General features: G+C 41.0%; 1 protein-coding gene across 1 annotated transcript; it reads left to right on the top strand.

Annotated features, from left to right (window-relative positions):
* Window positions 1-7577: 7577 nt before the first annotated feature.
* Window positions 7578-19854, top strand: LOC117467329 (synaptotagmin-14-like). The gene is given in 6 exon segments (XM_071207276.1): window positions 7578-7844; window positions 9013-9462; window positions 10118-10274; window positions 10277-10306; window positions 11347-11403; window positions 14896-19854. Coding segments are annotated over 6 exon segments (1263 nt in total). The 5' UTR covers window positions 7578-7589; the 3' UTR covers window positions 15210-19854.
* The last annotated feature ends 1789 nt before the right edge of the window (window positions 19855-21643 follow it).

The following is a 21643-nucleotide window of genomic DNA, read 5'->3' as shown; positions in this document are numbered from 1 at the left end:
TAAGTATTTAGACAACTCGCTCATTAACTAGTAATTACATAAGTGGCGTTTAAACCGCCAGTGTGGTTCGCGTGTTTGCTAGCAGCTAAAATTAGAACAACTCGCTGCCACAGAGGACACGGTAGTGTTTATTCAGCGGACTTTTTCGATTTTTCATCAAAGCAACGTTGGATTTTTTTTAACACAAAGCAAGTGTGGAGCCGAGGACGAAGTCAACACAAACCAACACAGGTAAGATAACATTCGTTTAGCTCGTGTGTACTAATGTTTAAGTCGCGTGAGATCAGCTTGAGTGGTATTATTGGTAAAAAGTGGGCATTTGCCGCCATAAGTTATTCCTCTCACACAGCCTGGGATATCAGCTCACGGCATATAGGCAGGGGTAAAGTGCTATTTTTTATGAGTGGGGGGGCAGACTTCACCTCCTCTAGGGGGGTCCGGTGGGATGCTCCTCCGGGAAGATTTTTTTGAAAATATTGAAGTTAAAAGCATCAATCTGGTGCACTTTGAGAGCAACATTAAGAGATCTATGGATACATCTCTCAACACATTACATTACATTTCATTTTAGCTGACGCTTTTATCCAAAGCGACTTACAATTACCAATTACAGGGACATTCTCCCTGGAGTAACTAAGGGCGAAGTGCCTTACTCAAGGGCACACTAGTGGTGGTGTTCCAGGCGGGAACACCCATATGAAACAGAACTGTAAACAGATTTTCTTTTTCTTTATGGATATTTTACAAATCACTCCCCTTTCAAACTCTATTCTTGTTTTACTGCCATATAGTAGATTTCATAACTGTTTTTCCTTTATTCTCTTATTCTTTTTAGAACTATAATGATCATATGAAGGTGTGCCGCGGAGATAATCTTTTGAATAATTTGTGACCAAACCGTTTGAGACCCATATTAGCTTTGTTCGTTATTCTCGCGTACAGGAGAGAAGCTTTAAAAGTAAGGAGACCAATGGAGTCTCTGAGAAGGTTCAAATGGGTACTTTAATTAAAATGGCACGGTGTTACGGTTGCTGTTTCTGTCTGCTCATTAATCTGCCTGTGAGTGTTTTCAGCTGTGCGTGTAATATGTAAATAAGCTGCGCAGTAGCCCTGACGTCATTGGCTGCCCATCCTCTGGTCCGCCTCTGAAGATGGTGATTGGATTGACATCATCCAATCGCAGCGCACAGCCGGCGCACACCTGCTGGGGAGGAGTACAAAGGCCGCGGACTATCACCACTCTGCAGGCACTGTTGAGTGAACAGACGCCTCTCGCTACTGGTTCTGTGGTTAACTTGTGTGGTGTGTGATTAGTTAGTGGTTAGAGTAGTTTTGGATTCTGCGATTGTTGCCTTTAGTTTTGCAGTGTTTTTGTATAGACTCTTTGTATTAGCTGTACCACTTTTATAGTGAGGGTTTTAGTTTCTATTTAGTTCCGTTATTCTCTTTCTTTGTATGTAAACAGGCTCCCTTTGTTTGGTGGTTCATTTAAACTTGCGCCCTTGTGGCCACTTTGTTTGTTTCAGGCTGCATGCCTGCCATTTTGTTTCACCCGGTTACAATAAAACCATTTATAATTATTACCAACTCCATTCTGGTTGTGTTGCTTCCCTTTGGTTCCCCTAGCCCAGTAGGGAACGTAATACACGGTAATGTTACAAGCAGATATATGGTTCAGAGAGAGAAACAGCTGTGTTCTCGGCTCCTTATGTCCGTTAATGCAGCTAGCTAACCAGATGCTAACAACATGCGCTCTCTCGCTCGCTCGCGCTCGCTCTCTCTATATACACACACACACACATACGGCTTTCCCACCAGCGCTTTTCAGTTTCTAGCTCCGAGCGGGAGCTTTTCTGGTTCAGCTCCGGTTTCCCTTTTCAGCTCCCGCTCTGTGCACACCGCCCACTGGCGCCCCAGAGCTGCCCCTGCTGCGTCATGACGTCACCGTTTACATCGCTGATTTGCTCCCCAACGGCACCCATTACGGCGCTCACAACAACAACAACTGCGTCGGGTCGATGATCGTGTTGCTTTTAATCACACGAAGCCAGAATAAATTGAATAACGACTTCTCCAACCTTATACTTTGCTCCAGAGTGCCGTGGTTCATTGTTTATTAATGTGTTTCTGCAGCATTTACCGACCGCTGCAGGCTGCTCTTCCACGGAGTTTATTCTCCCGTTAGCTCCCGGTTAGCTCACACTGCAGCGGCCGCTCTAAAGTATTCACTGTCCGACTCACACAAGCAGCTGATGCATATCCCCAGTTCCCCTTAGCCTAAGTGAATGTGTGTCAGTCTGAATTGACACTGTTTGGTATCACAACGCTGTTATGAAAGTTTCTCTGGTATAAAACGGGTGATGTTAGCATAGCAACCGAAGCTAAACTGACTACTTGCATCCGATAGCTGCAATAATACAAAACAACACGTCTGCCTCTCTCCACAATGATCGATAACAGTGAACGGATGGTCAAAGTAAGGCACAAATAAACAGAATCACACGAAGCCTGGTTAGTGTTGCCTGACTTTATAAAGTGTGTTTAAGCACTACTGCTTAGGCAGGCATAACAGTCGACCCATGTTCAGGGGAGGTGGGTTTAGTTTCCTGCACGCCTCGACGTAAGAGAGACGTAAGCGACGTCGCCTCTTACGGCCCGTCCACACAGCGGCGTGCGTTGACGCTTCCCATTCACTTTGAATGGGTGACGTCACTTTTAGCCGAAATGCATCGTGGGAAGCGACGTGGAGCGTAGCTGGCGTGTCTCGCTGCAAAAGTTGAGCAATGTTCAACTTTTGACGCCTCTGCGAGCGTCAGCCAATCGAATCATATGCCAGTACAAGCTCTAGCCAATCAAACCGCTGCTTGTGTGTCAGGGGCGGGAGATTCATGTGATTGGTTGTTGGTCGAGTGTCAGACACGCCTGCCGGCAAGCGTCAACGCACGCCGCTGTGTGGAACGGGCCGTTAGCTCCAAAGCGCTTGCCTCTGGACCGACAATTTTTTGGAGCTGGAAATGAAGCGGATTCCGGAGCTAAGAGCCGGCGCCGCTGCGGTGTGAACAGGAAAACCGGCGCTTTTCAGGCTCTAGCTCCGAGCCGGAGCTGAAAAGGCGCTGGTGTGAAAGGGGCAACAGAGAGAGCCGAGCTTGAATGAGACAAGCACACGTTTATTTCCATGCAACTCTCTGATTGGTCTGGTGTCTTGCCTCTGTTGCATTCACTGAACACGGGACATTACAGTTCTGCCGTCCTCTCTTGTGTCATGATGAGGTTTCACGTAAAGCATTATATTAATGAGGGAGAATTGGTCCGGGGCTACAGAAAAAACATTCAGGGCTTGCCCAGGCCCAGGCGACGCCACTGCGATCAACTATCAAAAATAGCTGTGTTAAATAAACGCACAAGGGGTTCTTGATATGAAATAATATTATAAAGGCAAAACAGAACTGATAAACGGAAAAATCTAGTTTTTCCACAAAATAGTCCCCACGGAAGTGTATTTACTACTGTCTACATCCACACATTCACAAAATAAACAAAGACAGGTTTTATACGGTTATTCAATTATATTGACAGTTTTAAGCAAAACACAAACAAAACACAACAAGTCAGCTCGGCGATAAACCGAAATTGCCACTATAGTTAATTGAAAAAAAGCGTGTTGCTCCTGCCGCCCGTCGGCAGCAAAAAAACGGAAATGTTTTAGGCCTATTTTGGCTATAATCCACAAAAAAGGATAACACGATGATCGGCGTGGCACAAAGGAGCATCTCTCTATCTGTGCGCGTCCTCTCCACGGAGACGTGCTTCCAGGTCGGTCCGATGCAATACCACATTCAGTTACTTCCCCGTTGCATTTAACATATGTATACATGCTGAGGAAACTTAAATATCCCGCTGAATACCCGCATTCGCCACACACACACTTCCTCCTCCCGTGAGAACCAACCCCTGGCATCCCGGTGACGCGCCCACTGGGCGCCGCGACAGGTGAATATGCAGATGAGGCTTGCAGACCTACACCCTCAAATTGAACATAACAGTGGACATTAACAACTGCAGTTGCGAGGATAATATACATATATGTTCATTTTATTTTATTTACATGTTCATTTTAAACAGCATGCCCTTAAACCTTTTCCCCTGCCACTACAGTTTAGAAGAACACCTTAAATCAATGTGCGGGCCGTCACAAACTTTTCAGAAATGGCAATTATTGTAATGATTATACATTAAAATCAAAAGCAATGCTGGGATATTTCACAGGATAAGAGAAGTCTCTGACTTGCAAGGGCTGTACAATTGGCTTTATACTCTAGGGACCATGAATGTCTGGATACCACATTTTGAGGCTTTCCATCCAAAGATCATTTATACCCTGATTATTTTTTTTAAAGTGACTGTTACGCCTTCTACCTGCTCATTAATCTGTATCTTGGCCGTTTTTAACATAAATAAATAAGGATTGCAAACAGCTAAATGTGCACCCCCAAAATAGATAAATGTTAATTATTTGGTGTGATTACGGAGCCAGAATGTAATGCACGTTTACTCGCGTGCGCGGTGCGCCGTGTGTTTGTTTTACAACAATGGCGAAGCAAATTAAGTTGTTTGACTGTGGGGTAAAAAGTTCGGCCAACCCGTCAACATCTCAAACAAATGTTCAAAGTGATTCAACTGATAAAGCGCATGGTGAACCCGAACGAAAAGCAAAGAGGAAATGTGTAAAGTCTGGGGAGGCGAAATATATATGTACATTCCGTTGTGCATGCACTTCCAGTAAAAGTTCCTTCAAAATAAGAGTCCCGATCTTATTACTACCAAAATAAAAGTGTAAAACGAAACTTTACCCTAGGAAGATATTGGCATAAAATTATAATCACTTCGATAAAAAGGTAACACATTTTAAATTTAGTTAGACATATTAAAGGTAATTTACAGCATTAATAATTAATATCTAATTATTAACTATGAATGGTTTTGATTTATTTAACATTAGAATGTATTAGTCTGGCCATCCAAGACTTCAATGCTGAAGGGCCAGTGTATCTATGGTGGGGGGTCAGCTCAAAGGTCAAGAAAACCCACATTTGAAAGGGAGACAACGGATGACCAAGAAATTAGTGATCTGTGAAGAACAGAACAACAGCTGCACTACTGGTGTTTTGTATACCAGCAATTGAGGTGGACAAGTAATAATAAGTACAAAATTGTGATAATTACTTATTGTAAAGCATTTGAACATTCTTAAGTGTCACATTTTCATTATTAAGTTGATGTATAACTGCATAGTATCGTCATTATTTAAAATATAAGGTGACCTAAAAATGGCAACCATATTTTCAGTTTTGGCAACCAAAAGCTGATGTCTGGTTCCCAGCCTGGCAACCACTTTTAAAAGTTAGCGTTGAGCCCTGTAAATGCTTATAATTTTACCAATTCTAACTGGTGTATGTCACTTTTCTCTACCCTAGAAGGGGGACGTAACATATATGGGGGGAACGTCCGGGATAAATTACTACATTCCTGGGATTAAAAGTGGTTTTTATACCTGTAAACAATTGGTAAAACGTGTGGGCAGTTCGTCTAAGAATGGCATTTTTCGATTTGGAGTCTTTTTTAATCTGTCTGTCCTAAGAGCAGCTAGACCGGTGTCGCAAGGACGATTTGGATGAGATAACGCAAAATGTCAGTCTCGCAGTGAATAAACAATCATTAAAAAAAGGGTTGGTGAAAGGGGGTTACTTATACTGGCTGCACCAGCTGAGCTCACTCTGACCAATGTCCTATCTGGAGATAGGCCTATCTTAAGTCAGAGGCATGAGGCAGAGTTTTCGTTTGCTAAAGGAGAAGGTGGTGACAGTGAGGGCAGTGGGCAGTTTAAAGCACCGTTCACGCTGCCTCGCTGCAATCCCCCGTCTCCTGGCAGTTCGGACTCTGAGGAATTGAGTGAACTAGAGGTCCGTCTCGCACGTCTCCGGTTAGAGGCAGAGGACAAGGAGCAGAACCGGCAGTTTTAGTTGGAAATGAGAAGCTTGAAATCGGCAAGGAAGTCCGGATGCGTCAGCTGGAGCTAGACTCCGAGCTGCGCGCATCCGGTGCTTTTGGTAATGCCGGAGGAAGCTTCCCACTTCCTTCTCATCCCCCTGCTTTCAACGTACTCAAAAACATTTCGTTATTGCCACTTTTCCGTGAGACTGAGGTGGATGCGTACTTTGGTGCTTTTGAGCGCATTGCAGCGGCACTACGGTGCTGAGGCCTGGGCTCTGTTAGTTCAGTGTAAACTTCACGGGAGACCTCAGGAAGCAGTTGCTGCTCTTACGTTAGAGGACAGTCTAAACTACGACTTGGTGAAAGGTGCCATACTTAGAGTGTACGAGTTAGTTCCTGAAGCTTATCTGCAGAAGTTTAGACATCATAGGAAGGGTCCCAGTCAAACTCATGTCGAGTTCGCCAGGGAAAAGGGAATGATGTTCACTGAGTGGGTTGCTTCATGTAAAGCGGCGGATTATGCTGCTCTGAGGGAACGGATCATGTTGGAAGAGTTCAAGAAATGTTTGCCTGATCGCATTGTGGTATACTTGAATGAACAAAAGGTAAACTCTCTCTCTGCTGCCGCTATCTTAGCTGACGAATATGTGCTCACGCATAAATCTGTGTTTCCCCTGTTTCTACTGAGAGGTTCCGCCGTGTGCCAGCCGCCCCGCTTACTCAGCCGTTAGATGTGACTAACATGAACAGAGAAGAGAGAGAGTGTTTCTATTGTCATCAACCTGGACATGTCATTGCCAACTGTATGATTCTGAAGCGTAAAGAACAGCTACGGACTCTGCCTTCTACTTGCTCATCAATCTGTATGTGAGTGTTTTCAGCTGTGTGTGTTCTATGTAAATGAGCTTGTGCGGTTGCCCTCACGTCATTGGCTGCCATCTCCTGGTCCGCCTCCCGAAGACTGTGATTGGAGCACGCTGGGCCGACGCACTCCAATCCAAGCGCACACCTTCTGGAGACGACTACAAAGCCAGTGGACTGTGATCACTCTGGAGGCTCTGTTGTGGGAACAGACGCCTCTCGCTACATGCTCTTCGTTTGTATACTAAACCTGTTAACCGTGGTTAACTCGTGTAGTATTAGATTTACCTTGGTTAACTTGGCATCATTTTGGATTGTTGTTTGGTAGTATTGCTGGGTTTGCTCAGTTCCTTTATTAGTGTGTACCACTGTGACAGTGAGGGTTATTTAGTTTATTATGTTTATTTCCTTTGTCGTTTGAATAGGCTCATTTAGTTAGAGTCCTCCTTCTGTTTGTTCCTTAGATTAGCCTGCGCCCTTTTGGCCCCTTTTGTTTGTGCCCCGCCGTTTGCTTGCCTTTTTGTTTAACTTGTGTGTAAATAAATGCTTGTCATTTTACCAATTCAAACTGGTTTATGTCACTTTCCTCTACCCTAGAAGGGGGACGTAACAGTGACCATGTATAAGATCTCTGTACGTTCTATCATATCATCATATGATGCATACAAAATATGTTCATAATTGTGATCCTCCATCTCTTTCTGACTTTCTCCCAAGCAGCCAACTGCATCCAGAGGATGCGCCGAACTCCGCCGCTGGATGAGCTTCAGCCTCCGCCCTATCAGGATGAGAACGGCTCCCCCAGGATGTCCTGTACGCTGTCGGACCTGGGAGACGCAAAGTGTGATCTGTCCTACACCAGCGGCAGTCCCCACCTGTGCTTTGGCAAATGCCCCAGTGAGTGCAGCGACGGCCACGACTCTGAGAGTAACTTCCACAAGGGCTACGAAGAGGACGTACCCAGTGACAGTACAGCTGTCCTCAGCCCAGAGGTAAATACCAGGGATGCAGGATGTACCTGAGAGTCTTAATTTGCATACTTCTGCTATTTACATTTGCTGTTTTTTAAGTGTTTAGGTGTTTCTCAATGCAAAGCATGGTACAATTCAGCTAGAGACAATTGCTGCAGACAGACGGCAGGCGAAAAACCTTTTAAAATGCGTGTTTTCTAAATGGAGATCGGCTAAGCTAACGTTATATATGCTCCGACCGTCCACACTCACAACAACGGCCTATACAGACATAAATAAAGCAGCGACTGTATTCTCCATGACTCAGGCAGTCTGTGGTTTGTACTTGTTTAACCTTTGTCCAGTTTCTGAACAGATATGAGGAGCTGTGAGCTCTTAGGGCTAACAGCTAACGGCTGATGTTGGTTTTGTGTTTCGCATTGAAGATGACGTCACAACTTTGCCTACACTGCGTTACTATAGTTACTACCCCAGTTCCTAAACTGTAATGGTAACGCAGCATAAAGTGAGCCTGGCCTACCAAGGCCTAACTATACCGCGCGAGGCCCTGCAGTGGAAATGCGCCATAAACAGGGCTGAAACAGAGGGATATGAGGGATGTCTAAAATCATGATCTGTTTGGTATTTTGAGCAAAACACATCATACAGTAGATATGTTTTTTTACATATTTTGATATATCTTATACCCATAATATATGCCTAAAAATATCATGATAGGAGATCTTTAAAATACATTTCCCCATTGAATTACATTGGGAAAGAGTCTGTTACTGTTACTGCGTTTATATATATATATATATTAAGCTAAATCAACTTCCGAATACTAACACTTGAATAACCATTAATTGTATAATTAGATCCTAAAATCAAATCCAGAGTTATTTTCCCTTGCCATTAATTTGACCGAGCCGTTATGTCCTTATGACAGCTGATTGGAGGCGGGGCTTAAGGGAATTGCAAGTGCACATGCTCTATGGGCCCAGTTCCCTGAATGAGTAAATTAGTTCTCCAGAGTCAGGCCATTTTGGCTTCATGCGCCAGAGGGAAACTTTCCTAGTGATGAAAAGGGCCCGCCTCCAATTTGTATCAAGTTGTCTTTATACATCCTTGTTCAAAAAATAAACTGCACAAGCAGACATTTACATTGAGTTTTGTATTGCACATTGAACATGTTTATTGGTTATTTCAGGACATGTCAGCCCGTGGATCAGCAGCTCAGCTCCCTAAAGGTTATGATCCAGATTCAGTTGCCAAATATGGCACTCTGGACGTTGTGTTTGACTTTGACTCAGACGACCAGCAGCTGGCCATTACCATCATGGCAGTGTCGGATCTTCCCGACTTGAAACGCACGGGGAACATCTCCTGGCAGGTCCACCTGGTGCTGCTGCCCACCAAGAAGCAGAGAGCCAAGACAGGAATCCAGAGAGGCCCCTGCCCAATCTTTACCGAGACCTTCCACTTCAGCCACGTGGAGTCAGAGATGATCAGCAACTACGCCATCCGATTCCGCCTTTACAGTATGAAGCGGATGAAGAAGGAGAAGGTGCTCGGGGAGAAGATGTTCTACCTTACCAAGCTCAACCTTCAGGGCAAAATGTCTGTGCCCGTCATATTGGACCCATGCTGTGCTCTCACGGTAAGACCTGTTTCAGAACAAGGTAAAACAAATGAACATTCTCAATATTGAACTAGATAGGGGAATATTGACCCTGACTTTCCTTATAAATACAGTGAACTAAATCAGTGATTCTCAAACTTTTTTCAATAATGTACCCCCATTGAAAAAAAAATGCAGCCAAGTACCCCCTGATCAGCGCAAACACTATTTGTTAGGGGGAAAAGCCTATATAAAGAGGTACAGTACAGCGCTGCACCATCAGCGTCTGATTTATTAAACAACAACATTGTAACTGAGAAACACTTAAATGCTACATTTCAAATGTTTACAATCAATTACTAAATTCATGGCAAACCAATTTTAATATCATGCAATAACACTAAGACGACATTAGTTGCATTGAACTGATCTTTTTAATAAGTTGTACAATTTAGTGAAACATGAGCTTGTGCTTCACTGAGGATCTTTGTCATTCTGACAGCGAGGCAACCTGCAGTTATTACACTTCGTGTTTTGAAATATGTACAACAAGTCTATTAATATAAAACCCACACTTTTTTTTCATTAACATAAATAAATCTCACGTACTCCAATGTACCCCTAGGGGTCCGCGTACCCCCATTTGAGAACCACTGAACTAAATAATGAACTAAATGCCTGCCAACATTTCCAGGGTGGTGATTCCCAGGTCAGCCTTTCCGATATGACGTGCAGTGAGAGCGCCTCATCATTCCAGTCTGTCAGTCAGACCTCAACACCGGAGATCCTCGTGGGCCTGGTGTACAACGCCACGACAGGACGTCTCTCCGTGGAGATCATCAAAGGCATCCATTTAAAAACCTGGCAGCCAACAAGCCACCCAGTAAGTACCCTAACACGTTTTTATTTGAGTCACTGCCAAAAGAGTGATGAGCAGTGTAAATCATTTTTTCAAATAGGTTTCTGAATATCTGACAGCTTTAGTAACTTTACAGATTCAGATTATTAGGCCATACAAAATATAAATCAACTAATAAATACACTTATACAGTACTTAGGGGAATATTCAGCAGAAGTATATAAGTAACATAAAATGTTATCATCAGAATCCAGGAATTTAATATGATTCTAAAAATGGTACATTTTTACCAGTGATTGTTAGTATTGCTGTTTTAATTTGTGTGCCACCACGGATCGTATATACAGCAAATGTAACAACAATTAATCATGTTTTTTCTTCACCAACTTTATTCAAAAATGTTTTTACAGATTAGCAAACCAAACTAATAAATGTGTTTTTTTATGACAGCCCTTGAAGTGATCGACTTTACTGTCAGTAAAAACCCTTTTTGAATTGGTATAATTGTAAATGGTTCTCTCACACTACACTGAAAACACTGAAACGTTTACTTTAATTAAATATTTTATGTCAATAGATTTCCTAATATTTTGTATTTAAACTTAATATTATTGCTTTCAACTAACCTAGTTATGTGAAATGTACATAATACATTTAATTAAAGCCAACGTTTTAGCTTTTTCAGTGTAGAAAAACAAGGAACTTGAATGTGGTCCAAGCTAATGTGAAAGACCTTTGTTAAATGTATAAGAAATGTATGTTATTTATGTTCATTTATTCAACTAAGAATGATCCAGACAGAAGTATAAAACCTATTCCTATATCAGTGCTCTACCTGCTTTCACTTTCCCTCCGGTTTGATCCCTGTTTCCTGCTCGGTTTCCAGGGGTCGAAGTTCAAACGCCTCTTGTTGAACTGTGTGTGATGTTGTGGCCTAATGACCCTGTTTCTCTTCCCTTACATCTTCTGTCATGTCTGCTCCTGATATGTCTAACCTTTCTAACTACCTTTTTGACATCTTGGTCTGTTGTTTTTTCTTACTGCTGTCCAACCCTTGTTGTCAGACGGGCTGTTCTGTTGTCTAAAACACTTGATAGGTGGACAGGTTTATATAATCAGAGGTGAGTCTCTGTCCCTGCCGCATAGTGAGATGCTTTCGCTGTCGACCATTTCATACTATCTTCATGGATGCTTCATGGAACACTTTTCCAATGTAATATACCCAGTTTACATTTCTAACTATTTGATTTACTTATCTGGTTTCCCTTAAAATATGAAACTATCTTTTGTTAATACATTATTTACGAGGAAAACATAGACATTTAGCACAAGAGCTTGTCAACTTATTAGAATTGTTTTACTTTAAGCAACAGTTCAATATGATAAGAAATAAGCATATCAGTTTTAGAGTTATAAATCAAAAGATCAATTGAATGGTGCAGGAACGAGTCTTAAAACCTGAAAAGCAGTTAGTATTCAACCACTTTCTGTAATGTTCTTGAATCTGTTTTTAGTTGTAGTAATTGCGTGAAATATGATTTGTGGTTAACAGAGGCTTAAGAGATGTTCACACTGTTTTCTACAATATGTCAGTAAACACCCCACTGGTGAATGTCTGAACCTTCTATTTCTCATAAAAGCAGCAGTTGCTAACAATTGGATAAATTAGACTTCCAAATGTCTTCACGCCCAACATTAGCCACCTTTAGCTTAGCAGTGGTAACACCCGGCCATCTGACCGCGAGTGGACATTATCATGGTATCATGTTGTGATGCTAACTTCCGGGTTGGACTACAAAATAACGTCATCATTTGGGATGAATTAGTCATGAGGGATACCATCATTTCATTTGAGAGCTTTTGAGTTATTGGTGGGTGGGTAATTAATTACAGATGTGGGCTAGCTTTTTTCACTGCTTCCAGTCTTTATGCTAAGCTACGCTAACAGTCTCCTGGCTGTTGCTGCGTACATAGCATACAAACACAAGAGTTGTATCAATTCTTCTCATCAAACTCTCGACAAAACATACATAATGCTTGTTTCGGAAAGTTAAAATATGGTACTAAATCAAAATGACCTTTTCAAAGAAAACCATAGCATTACATGCTTTACCCTATTCAAACACGTATCCATGGAGATAGCTGCTTGCTGTAGCCCCTGTCCCTTTGTTCTTTAATGTGTACTGAATGTATTGCACGACCCCTGCTCCCACTCTCACTACCGGTGTTGTGTCACTCTCGTGTTCGTGATGCCTGCAAGTCTTTTATGTTTGACCTCAGAAGTAACACTTAGGATGCTAACTCCAGCTAGAAGGAAAAGCTGTGCGTCATCCACTGCTGGTTTTATTCTAACGGCACACTTCTGCATGCTTTGGTTATAATTTAACATTGTACAGTTCTGCTGCAGCATTTGAAACAGAAAGGAACAGAGAGATCCATACTCATTCTGGAAGACACACTGCCCGGTCCTCCCATTAATTGCTGCGTTCCTTTTATTCATGTAACTAATAACTACTCTGCCAGATTTTGATATTGTTTGTGCTTTCCTGAATAGCATATCCACATTCCGAATCCACATTTCATTTAGAAAATAGTCACATCTGCTAACAGGGAAAAATCTTTGTGCAAAATCCTCATGAAGGCCTTGATTGACTTTGTAACAAAGTGGAAAGAGCGTGGGAAAGATGCGGAGCAATTTCAGAGCTGCTTTTTTCTATCATCTTCAAAACAGTACGGAGGCGACGAGTCAAGTTAATCATCAGTCGCAGCCCCCTCTCATTCAGCAACAATACCAACGAGCCGTGCATCACCGCTACTGACCACTTAAGACATCCCCAGCTCCACAGAGCCCATTCAGCAGCAGTCAAAAAAGAAATCAAGGCTATTTTTTCCACTGTGCTTTTATGTCAAAGAGAGCAACTGAATGTGCGAGTCGAGGCGGTGAGCTCGGCGTTGGAAGGCAGCTGGCACTCGACGGCATGAAAAGCCTCGGCAATTCATTCCTTATACTCCCTCTTAGACAGGAACATAATACACAGCATTATTACGGAGTGCGGCGGGAGATGAGGGGCGAAACACTCAAAGAGCCATTGTGATTGCCAGTCTCGCCTCGTTGCTTTCCGCTGGATTTGCCTCAGTTTATATCATGATTTGGGCATGGAAACGAGGAGTGGGAAAGGAAACGGTGAATGCTAAATCACTTGATAATGCCAGTGGTTATTTTTTCTCCTCGTCGCCAGATAAATGAAAAATTCGGAATTCGGAATAGGCATTGATTTACACTCAAATGGAAGGGAATCAGTTGGGAATATTATCAGTTCAATTACAATCTGTACAAAATGTATGTTTTGTTTGATTATAAGAATTTTAAGCTAGATTTCCGATTTTGAGCAATGTCTGTTAATACCGTTGCTGTGACGCATTACAATCCCGCATCAGGGACTTGGTATATGTATTTGAACGTTCTCATTTGTTTGCAGCAGCCATGCATCATATTTTGGGACACTGCCCTGGGCTCTCAAGTCTCTATGTATGTCACGACACTGACATTATGTCAAAGTCAGAGAAATAATAGCCGCTCCTGGAGGGCTTCCTGATGAGGATCATTAATTTTGAGCTACATCATTTGTTTTAGAAGAGGCTCCTAATCCTCTAAGCACAGGCATTACTAACTTTTTTCTAGTCCATTTTTATCTTCAACGTGACCCCCTGCTTCAGGTTAGACGTACAGTAGTTGCATAGCAACAAGACAGAAGTAACACCGTTCGCACCCTTTGAGTTCTCGCTCTGTTATCAGGAACACTCACAGCTGCGATTCGTGTTTGATCAGGAGAAAAGCAGCACTATGTGTTCACGATGGTATGCCACCGACTGCAGTGACATTATTACAAGTACACATGCTTGTGGGGGAAATGGGTCACAGTCTGCTGCAGAGGAAGCACAGCTGCAGCGTGCAGCAATGCTTTAATGTCAAAAGAGGAAACAGTGGGATTTTGCACAAATGATCCAGTACTCGAGTCAGGTGCCATCAGTTAAACCCATGTCTAAGCGCCTGTTTCCACATGGCGCCTGTTCTCGGCAGAAATATTTGTTATAGTTTCTGTCACAACGATATCTCGTCAACGGTTCATTTATGTTGTAATATCTATGAGGGCTGTTAGGGCTGCGGCAATAAGGCTGCGACAATTGTTTTTGACCAGCGTTAGAAATATAAAGTATAGTAGAAGAATAAAATAGCATACATTGAAAATACTGTGGCTACAGCTATTTTTGTTTTGGATTATTGCAATTATAATGAACATACATTTTGTATAAAGTAATCCTCTTTGGCCATTACCATGTTTATAAGAGTATAACAAACTATATCTCTAAGGTACATTTAAAAATGTGCGATTATAAACGAGAGGTAAACTGTGGAAATCATGTGATCAATCTCGATTTCATATTTAAAACGATTGACAGCCCTAGCTACTATATAATGTTTTACACGGCCGTAGAGCAAGGAGGGAAAACAACTTGTTCTCAAGAAGGTTTCAAGAAGGCGCGATGTGGACACAGGCCATTAGAGTTCACATCATTTCCTCTTTAATTATCTACTTCTGTCTCTTGCTCAGATACATATGTTAAGCTGACCTTACTGAACTCCATGGGCCACGAGATGTCCAAGTGTAAGACATCCATCTGTCGAGGACAGCCCAACCCAACGTACAAAGAGACGTTCGTCTTCCAGGTAGCTCTTTTCCAGCTATCGGACGTCACGCTCATCCTCTCCGTCTACAACAAGCGCAGCATGAAGCGTAAGGAGATGATCGGATGGATTTCGCTCGGCCTCAACAGCTCCGGAGAGGAGGAGCTCACCCACTGGACTCTGATGAAAGAGTCGAAAGGACAGCAGGTTTGCCGCTGGCACAGTTTGCTGGAGTCCTAACGGCAGGAGAACAAGTGAAGAGTGAGGGTAACTGGACAGAGCATTTCTATTTCCCAGATGGGTAAGACATGGATGTGTTGAGCTGGAATGGATGAATGTGAAAGACGTCCAATGAACCAGTCAGTGGGGATGAAGGAAAAGACACAACACAACGTGTGTCTGCACTTTGCACAATATAAGCATTTCCATGGCACTGTTTGACAAATCACTGACAGCCATTGATTAGTAGTACGGCTAGTAATGTGATGTATTCTTATGGACAGCCAAGTGATGAGCTTCTGTTTCAACGAGCAGATTCTGAGTAGAGGGGTCATTGTGTGTATACACACCTCAAGCTCACACAACTGCCACCAGGAGTATCTGTAAAGAGGTTTACAATGTGAAACATCGGTTTTGTTGTTCTTCACGTTTACTACAACTTTATGTCATGAATTTAAAGGTTCACCAAGAAAATCTTTTCTAAATTTACAATCCAGAACTTTTCAAATTAAAAGTAGAACGTTTTTTCCCTTTTAAAATATACATTGCCCCACCATTGTTAAAGGCTTTGAGGACCTAATCTCTTATTTACTATACTTCTACTTTCCATGAAACTCACGTGTTGTTGCTCCCTGTTTTTCTTAATTGGTTTAAAGTGTTCGTTGCTTACTTAGAAGAAGGTGATTTCTAACTCTTAGTAAATAATATCAAAACATATTAATTTGTTGGGCCAGTGTGTAGTTTTCATGGGATATACTTACATAAATCAAGTATAGTATTCATATCTATGTTTTAGTGTAAAATCACCTGAAACAAGGAATTATTTTAGTTTTTCGTGGAGAGTGGGACTTCTTCGTTCGAGTCCGCCATTTTGCATCACCATGTACGAGAACGGACAAAGGCCATCTTAGTTGTCCAACACGCTTGTATAACTTTTGTTCTGCCAGTCGCCACATTGACTGTGTTGCTCCTATAGTACAGTTATGTCACGGTGAAGGACCTGAGAGTTTCTACGATTTGCACTTACCGTCCGTTTTACCGCAGTTTCGCAAAGACATTGGTTAACGGAATGGTATTCAGTTGATTGCGATCTGGGTATAGCCAAATCTTAACAATTCCCTTTAACTGAGACTTTTGCCTTGTGATAAATTAATATTTATTGATTCGGGGAAGTGCTTTTTTATCTCGTTTTACGGGGTTTAAACCTTTTTCCTACCCCTGACTGGCTAGCTGATTGTAGCAACTTCCTGTTGCATCAATAAACAGGGCAGCACCTGTGCCATGCTTTGCTTCAGAGAAAACAACATCACTAGTTCTTTTGAGTGTGAATGTCTTCTGTTTAAGCAGGACATGTGGACTTAAGCTACTATCAATGCTGCTAGCTACCCTTTTCGTCATGTATCAATCCAGCCCAATCACATTTTCAGGCGGTCAAACAAAAGGTCTTGAATTGGACCTAACCCTGATACGGACGCAAACAAGGCACCTTTTATTACTCTATGAAACAAATCAGGCTTTTAACTGTAAATGTTTTCCTATCTGCGACAACATTAGACGTTTATTGCAAAATGTACTTAGTCTAGCCCAAACCACGCTGTTTTACTAAAACTTACCAGGTAGATTTAGTTAGAATTCACATTATTAACCGCCTGCTTTAAACTGTGAGCATAGTAAGGCTTCATAGTTTGATGCGTTGGGCTAATAATGATGTTAAATGTTGACGCAAAGTGGTTCAACTCGTGATGCGTTGGGAAATGGAGCGTGTTGATTTATCACACTATACTTGTTGTTCTTGGGCTAGAAACAAAAACGGAACACCTTTACCATACAGGGAAGACATTGGTGAGAGATGTTTCATGAATTGAATATGTATACAAATCAGGTAAATCACTATGTTGTAAATGTAACGATACAATACCAAGTGATCATACTTTGGAGGGAATGGTATCCCGCATCGTAGACATATTTTTTTATTTCTTTCTATTACCCCAATTGCCCACTACAATTGTTTCCAAATGATGTGTTGAATTCAGACATATAGCCAGCAGAACTCTCTAGGGATAGAGGCGTCATCTAAGTAATTTAGAGGCCAAGGAAGTGCTGGCCATTTTGGATCGGCTTTCAGGGAACTCATTCCGAGATTTGAGCTAAACAACCACACTTTCATGAATCGCTCTCAGCAATACAGCAACACATCTCACGGTTGGTGCTGCGCTGGCGTTTAGCATTGATTTCTGAGAGGAAAAAAAGGAAATGTGTTAAGAATGCTTTCCACTAATGATCTTTGAAAAACTATATTTCTATCGGGAAAAAAATACGTTATCGGAAATAACACGGTTGGTGCTTCGATGGCGTATAGCAGCTATTTCTGAGAAGAAATAATCATGTGTTTACAATATGTGTTTCACTAATGATCTTTAACAAACAATATCTTTATCAGAAAAGAAAACCTGTAGTTTATCGGAAATAAGCATTTCACAATGTTTTTCTCAAAGCATGGGCAGACATGTTAGCCTACATTTCATCGTTGTATTTACTTTGGTGGTTGTGCGATATTGAGTTACCATCCACCAGTCAAACATCACAGAGAATGTCAACTTGCTGCTGATATATCACAGCAGTACATGTGAGAAAAACATGTGCCTGTTACTGTTCCGCCCGCTCCGGTGCTAATAAGTACTGTGGCTGCACGCACAGAATTCCTTTGCCTTATGGTTTAGTCAGCTCATATGTTTCTGTAAGTGGACCCGTTACAAAAACAGACACAGACACACCCTGAGAGCACACAGACCTGCATCCATAATTCCAGACAGCACACACTCACTGAAGGGAGTACACAGTGTGTGCATTGACAAACTGGCAGAATGTCTACAGGTATTTTTAGCTGTGGCTACTTCCTCACTTCACTTCATTTACAGACAACAGGAAATACATATACTCTTAACTGTGTGTGTGTGTGTGTGTGTGTGTGTGTGTGTGTGTGTGTGTGTGTGTGTGTGTGTGTGTGTGTGTGTGTGTGTGTGTGTGTGTGGTTGGTTCAGTATGGAGTGCTGTGATATTGATAGTTACTGCATTTCCTCGTTGGGTGTAACTATTTCTCAATTTAATTAACGTGAGTTGGCACAAAAATAACCCCCATTTTGATTGTCTGCCATATACTGTATGTACAGTAGATGTTTTCTTATCTATTTGTGGATCTATAATGGGGAGGGAATTGTGTTTGTGGATGTAAGCCCCCTGTGAGCAATATCTCGTTTGCTGTTAATTTATTTTCTGTAGAGCAGAATTCACAGCGTCCTCTTTAACCCCGTCTCTGAAGCAATGTAACGAGAGCGCACATCAAAACAACCGTACACATGTTTACCCTTTGATGATTTGTAACGGTGTGGAACAGAAGCACAACAGTGACGCGCCATGGCAGTACTGTGGCTCACTTGCACATCATATCGTTGAATCCAAAATCCACAGGCATTATTAGTTTTTTGATCAGCCTGGATCATTTGATATGATCTTAAGTCAATGAATTAAACAGCCTGCCGAGTGATGGTGTTGAGTCAACAGAAGGTGTTCGGGAAAGAGTGTGATCGTTCACACCGTCAGTGGGTGTCAGCTGGCAGCCAGTCTCCACAGTCAAGATAATATCATCAGTGAAGAAGTTGAATTTCTTTCTTCGTGTATATATAAATTATGGTAGGTAAAATGAAAATGTTCAGGCTGAGAGTTTCCTTAGAGGAACACACATCGTATTAGTGGTGCCATCTATGTTCTGGACGTTAACACTAGGTCTTGCTTCCATGTACGGAAGCTCAAATGGCTTTATTTTTCTTGGAGCAATTGAAAATCTAAAACTGAAACTTAGTTAATTGCATTACCAGTGATTGTAAAGCTTTACAATATGTATTTCTAATTGCCCTTTTAAAAAAGCAAGTGTAGAATTATTTTTTAATGTATGTGAATTATGGACATTTGCCTCAAATTAAAACAACTCCAATTCAAGTTAAAAAAGACAAATGTAATTCAGACACCAAAATTCAACAATCAAAATACAATCTTTTACCTGATAAGACTTCGGTTGGATAACCCGAGACATCAAAAAGGTTTTGAAATTCAAAGACTCAAACCAAACAAGCAAACCAATGTATAACCACAACCACACAATTGAGAAATACTGCTAAAATACTATTTGACAGTACTATACATTCAGTGGAATTTAAATGTTTCGCTTACTTCATCAATGGTGGTTATTTCTCACAATTAGTTATTCAGCTGCATTGCAGACTATTATGGCCTTCCTTTAGCTTCAGTATAACACACTCAAATACTTGGTTCTAAATGATGTTAGCGCTTTGTCCTGATAATCTTTTCACACAAGATGTTTTCCACTTATAATGTTTTTAAAAGAAAATGTTTATGCTTTCCACTATTGTTTTTTCCCTTTATTTCCTTGACAAGTTTTTTTTATATTCCTCTGCTTTTAAGCTTTTCTTAATTGGTGATTTGTTTTGTCTTTTAGTTTGGAACCAGCCTATGCCACAGGCGGCATCGGTGCCTTACTGTTTTCAAAAGGTGTCACAGTGTCTTAATGTACTTGTACTTTTCTTCTGTACTTCAGGCTGAGTTTAATTTGTAAAATGTCTTACAAATTGATGTATCAGAGAGAATTTGTGTGATATTATTGTTTAAAGAAAAAAGAAAAACACTTGTTTGGGAGTGGTTTGTCCTACGACATTTCATAACATGTTCGTGTGCTGACATACTTACATTTACCATAACACAACTACACTAGGGTTGGTATGAGCTAACATCCATATTGTATACAGTGCAGTATGTTCTAAAGGTGTTGGGCTTTTGACACACTTGATTCAGTTATTCAACCCTTTCAAATGTTAACACAAAACAACCAACAGGTGGAGCAATTATTGCATGTACAAAACATTTGACCTTCAATCATATTATACATTTTTTATTTGTCTTGTTTGAAAGCAGATTACTCTCAACTTCTATGAGGCGAGTTTGACTAACGGTGTTGTCTCATTTAATAACAGATTAAAGAATTAGTAACTTTTGAAAGTAAAAAATAACAAATATTTTTGGGGGAAAAAGTGTTTTGTAGAATTGTAATGTAAGGGAAATGGTGAAAGTCGCATTAGTTCATGTGTAGGGACATAAATTGAAACGCATATATATTTTATTTATATATATAGTGCCTTTTTTATTTGAGCCCAAATTCCATTTAAATCAAACTTTATTAATATAGCACTTTTCATACAGAAAAGGTAATAGTACTTCACAAACCCCCAAAAATAACCCAACAAATACTGATACCTCCCCCATATTGGACATTGGATGTTTTCTCGTCTTTATTAAGAAAGCGATAGAAATCGAAAATGCACGTTAATTGGAAACACTTAATAGGGTTGTTTCCTCTGCTGATCATATGAGCTTTGTTATCACATGAACAGATATTAGTATGTCCGACTGAATTGACACCCCTGCTTTTTGCCATCTTGGTTCAAACCAGAATCTTTCAGTGGTAGTTTTAGCTTTTGGAAAACAGAGGTAAAAGGAGAGAAAACAACATCAGAGATTTGAAGAATGAACTGTTCTCCAGCACATTCTGCAGCTGAATGCAGAACAAAGCGCCCAGGGGGACACATGCTGGAAAATAAGACTCAGTGGCTGCTGCTGAATCAAAGGGGAAATGCATGACAGATGAGAGGGGCTTTGCTCCCTCCCCCCCTCTCTTTGTCGGTCACATCCCTGCAGAGCAGATCTCCAACACACAACCTTCCCTTCAACACAATCCGTCCAAAAAAAGCGTTAGATTTCCTTAAAGTACTGTCAGAATTAAGATAATGAAGAATTTCAGGTAAACAATAATAATATCAATGTGACATTGAGGAGACTGAATGCATTACGTTTGATTTCAAAAATACAAAAAAATCCCTGTTCAAAGTTTGTGAGGCGTGTTACCTATATTGGTTATGTATATCAATATTAAATTAATCAGAATAAGATTTAGAAGACTTGGGTTTTGCTACATTTTAGAATAAAAACAAATAAGATCAAATACAATATGTGTATAAATATTAGAACAAAAAAATTGTTTATTTCAATGTATACACTTTATTGGTATACATAAAGCTGGTCATGTTGAAGACCAGATGCTTGAAATATAAAGTCAGAAAATAAAAAAGAATAAATAGAGTTATCGTTAATGCATTGTTGGTTGCCAGCATAATCAATAATGAAAAGATTCAGTGGAAGAATATTAGAGATTTTAAGAAGTACCAGAGAGCAGGACAACTGTTACAAGTACAAGTCCTCCATTACAAATATTACTTTAATAAAAGTACAAAAGTATTAGCCTTAAATATCCATTATGCAGGTTGGTCCATTTCAGAATAATATATGTTTTATAATGATTGATCATGAAAGTGTTCTCAAAGCTGGTA

This window comes from Pseudochaenichthys georgianus, chromosome 22 (genome assembly GCF_902827115.2).
Source record: "Pseudochaenichthys georgianus chromosome 22, fPseGeo1.2, whole genome shotgun sequence".
NCBI classification, from domain to species: Eukaryota; Metazoa; Chordata; class Actinopteri; order Perciformes; family Channichthyidae; genus Pseudochaenichthys; species Pseudochaenichthys georgianus.
The sequence above is the reverse complement of the archived record's forward strand: the minus strand, read 5'-3'. Positions and strand labels throughout refer to the sequence as shown.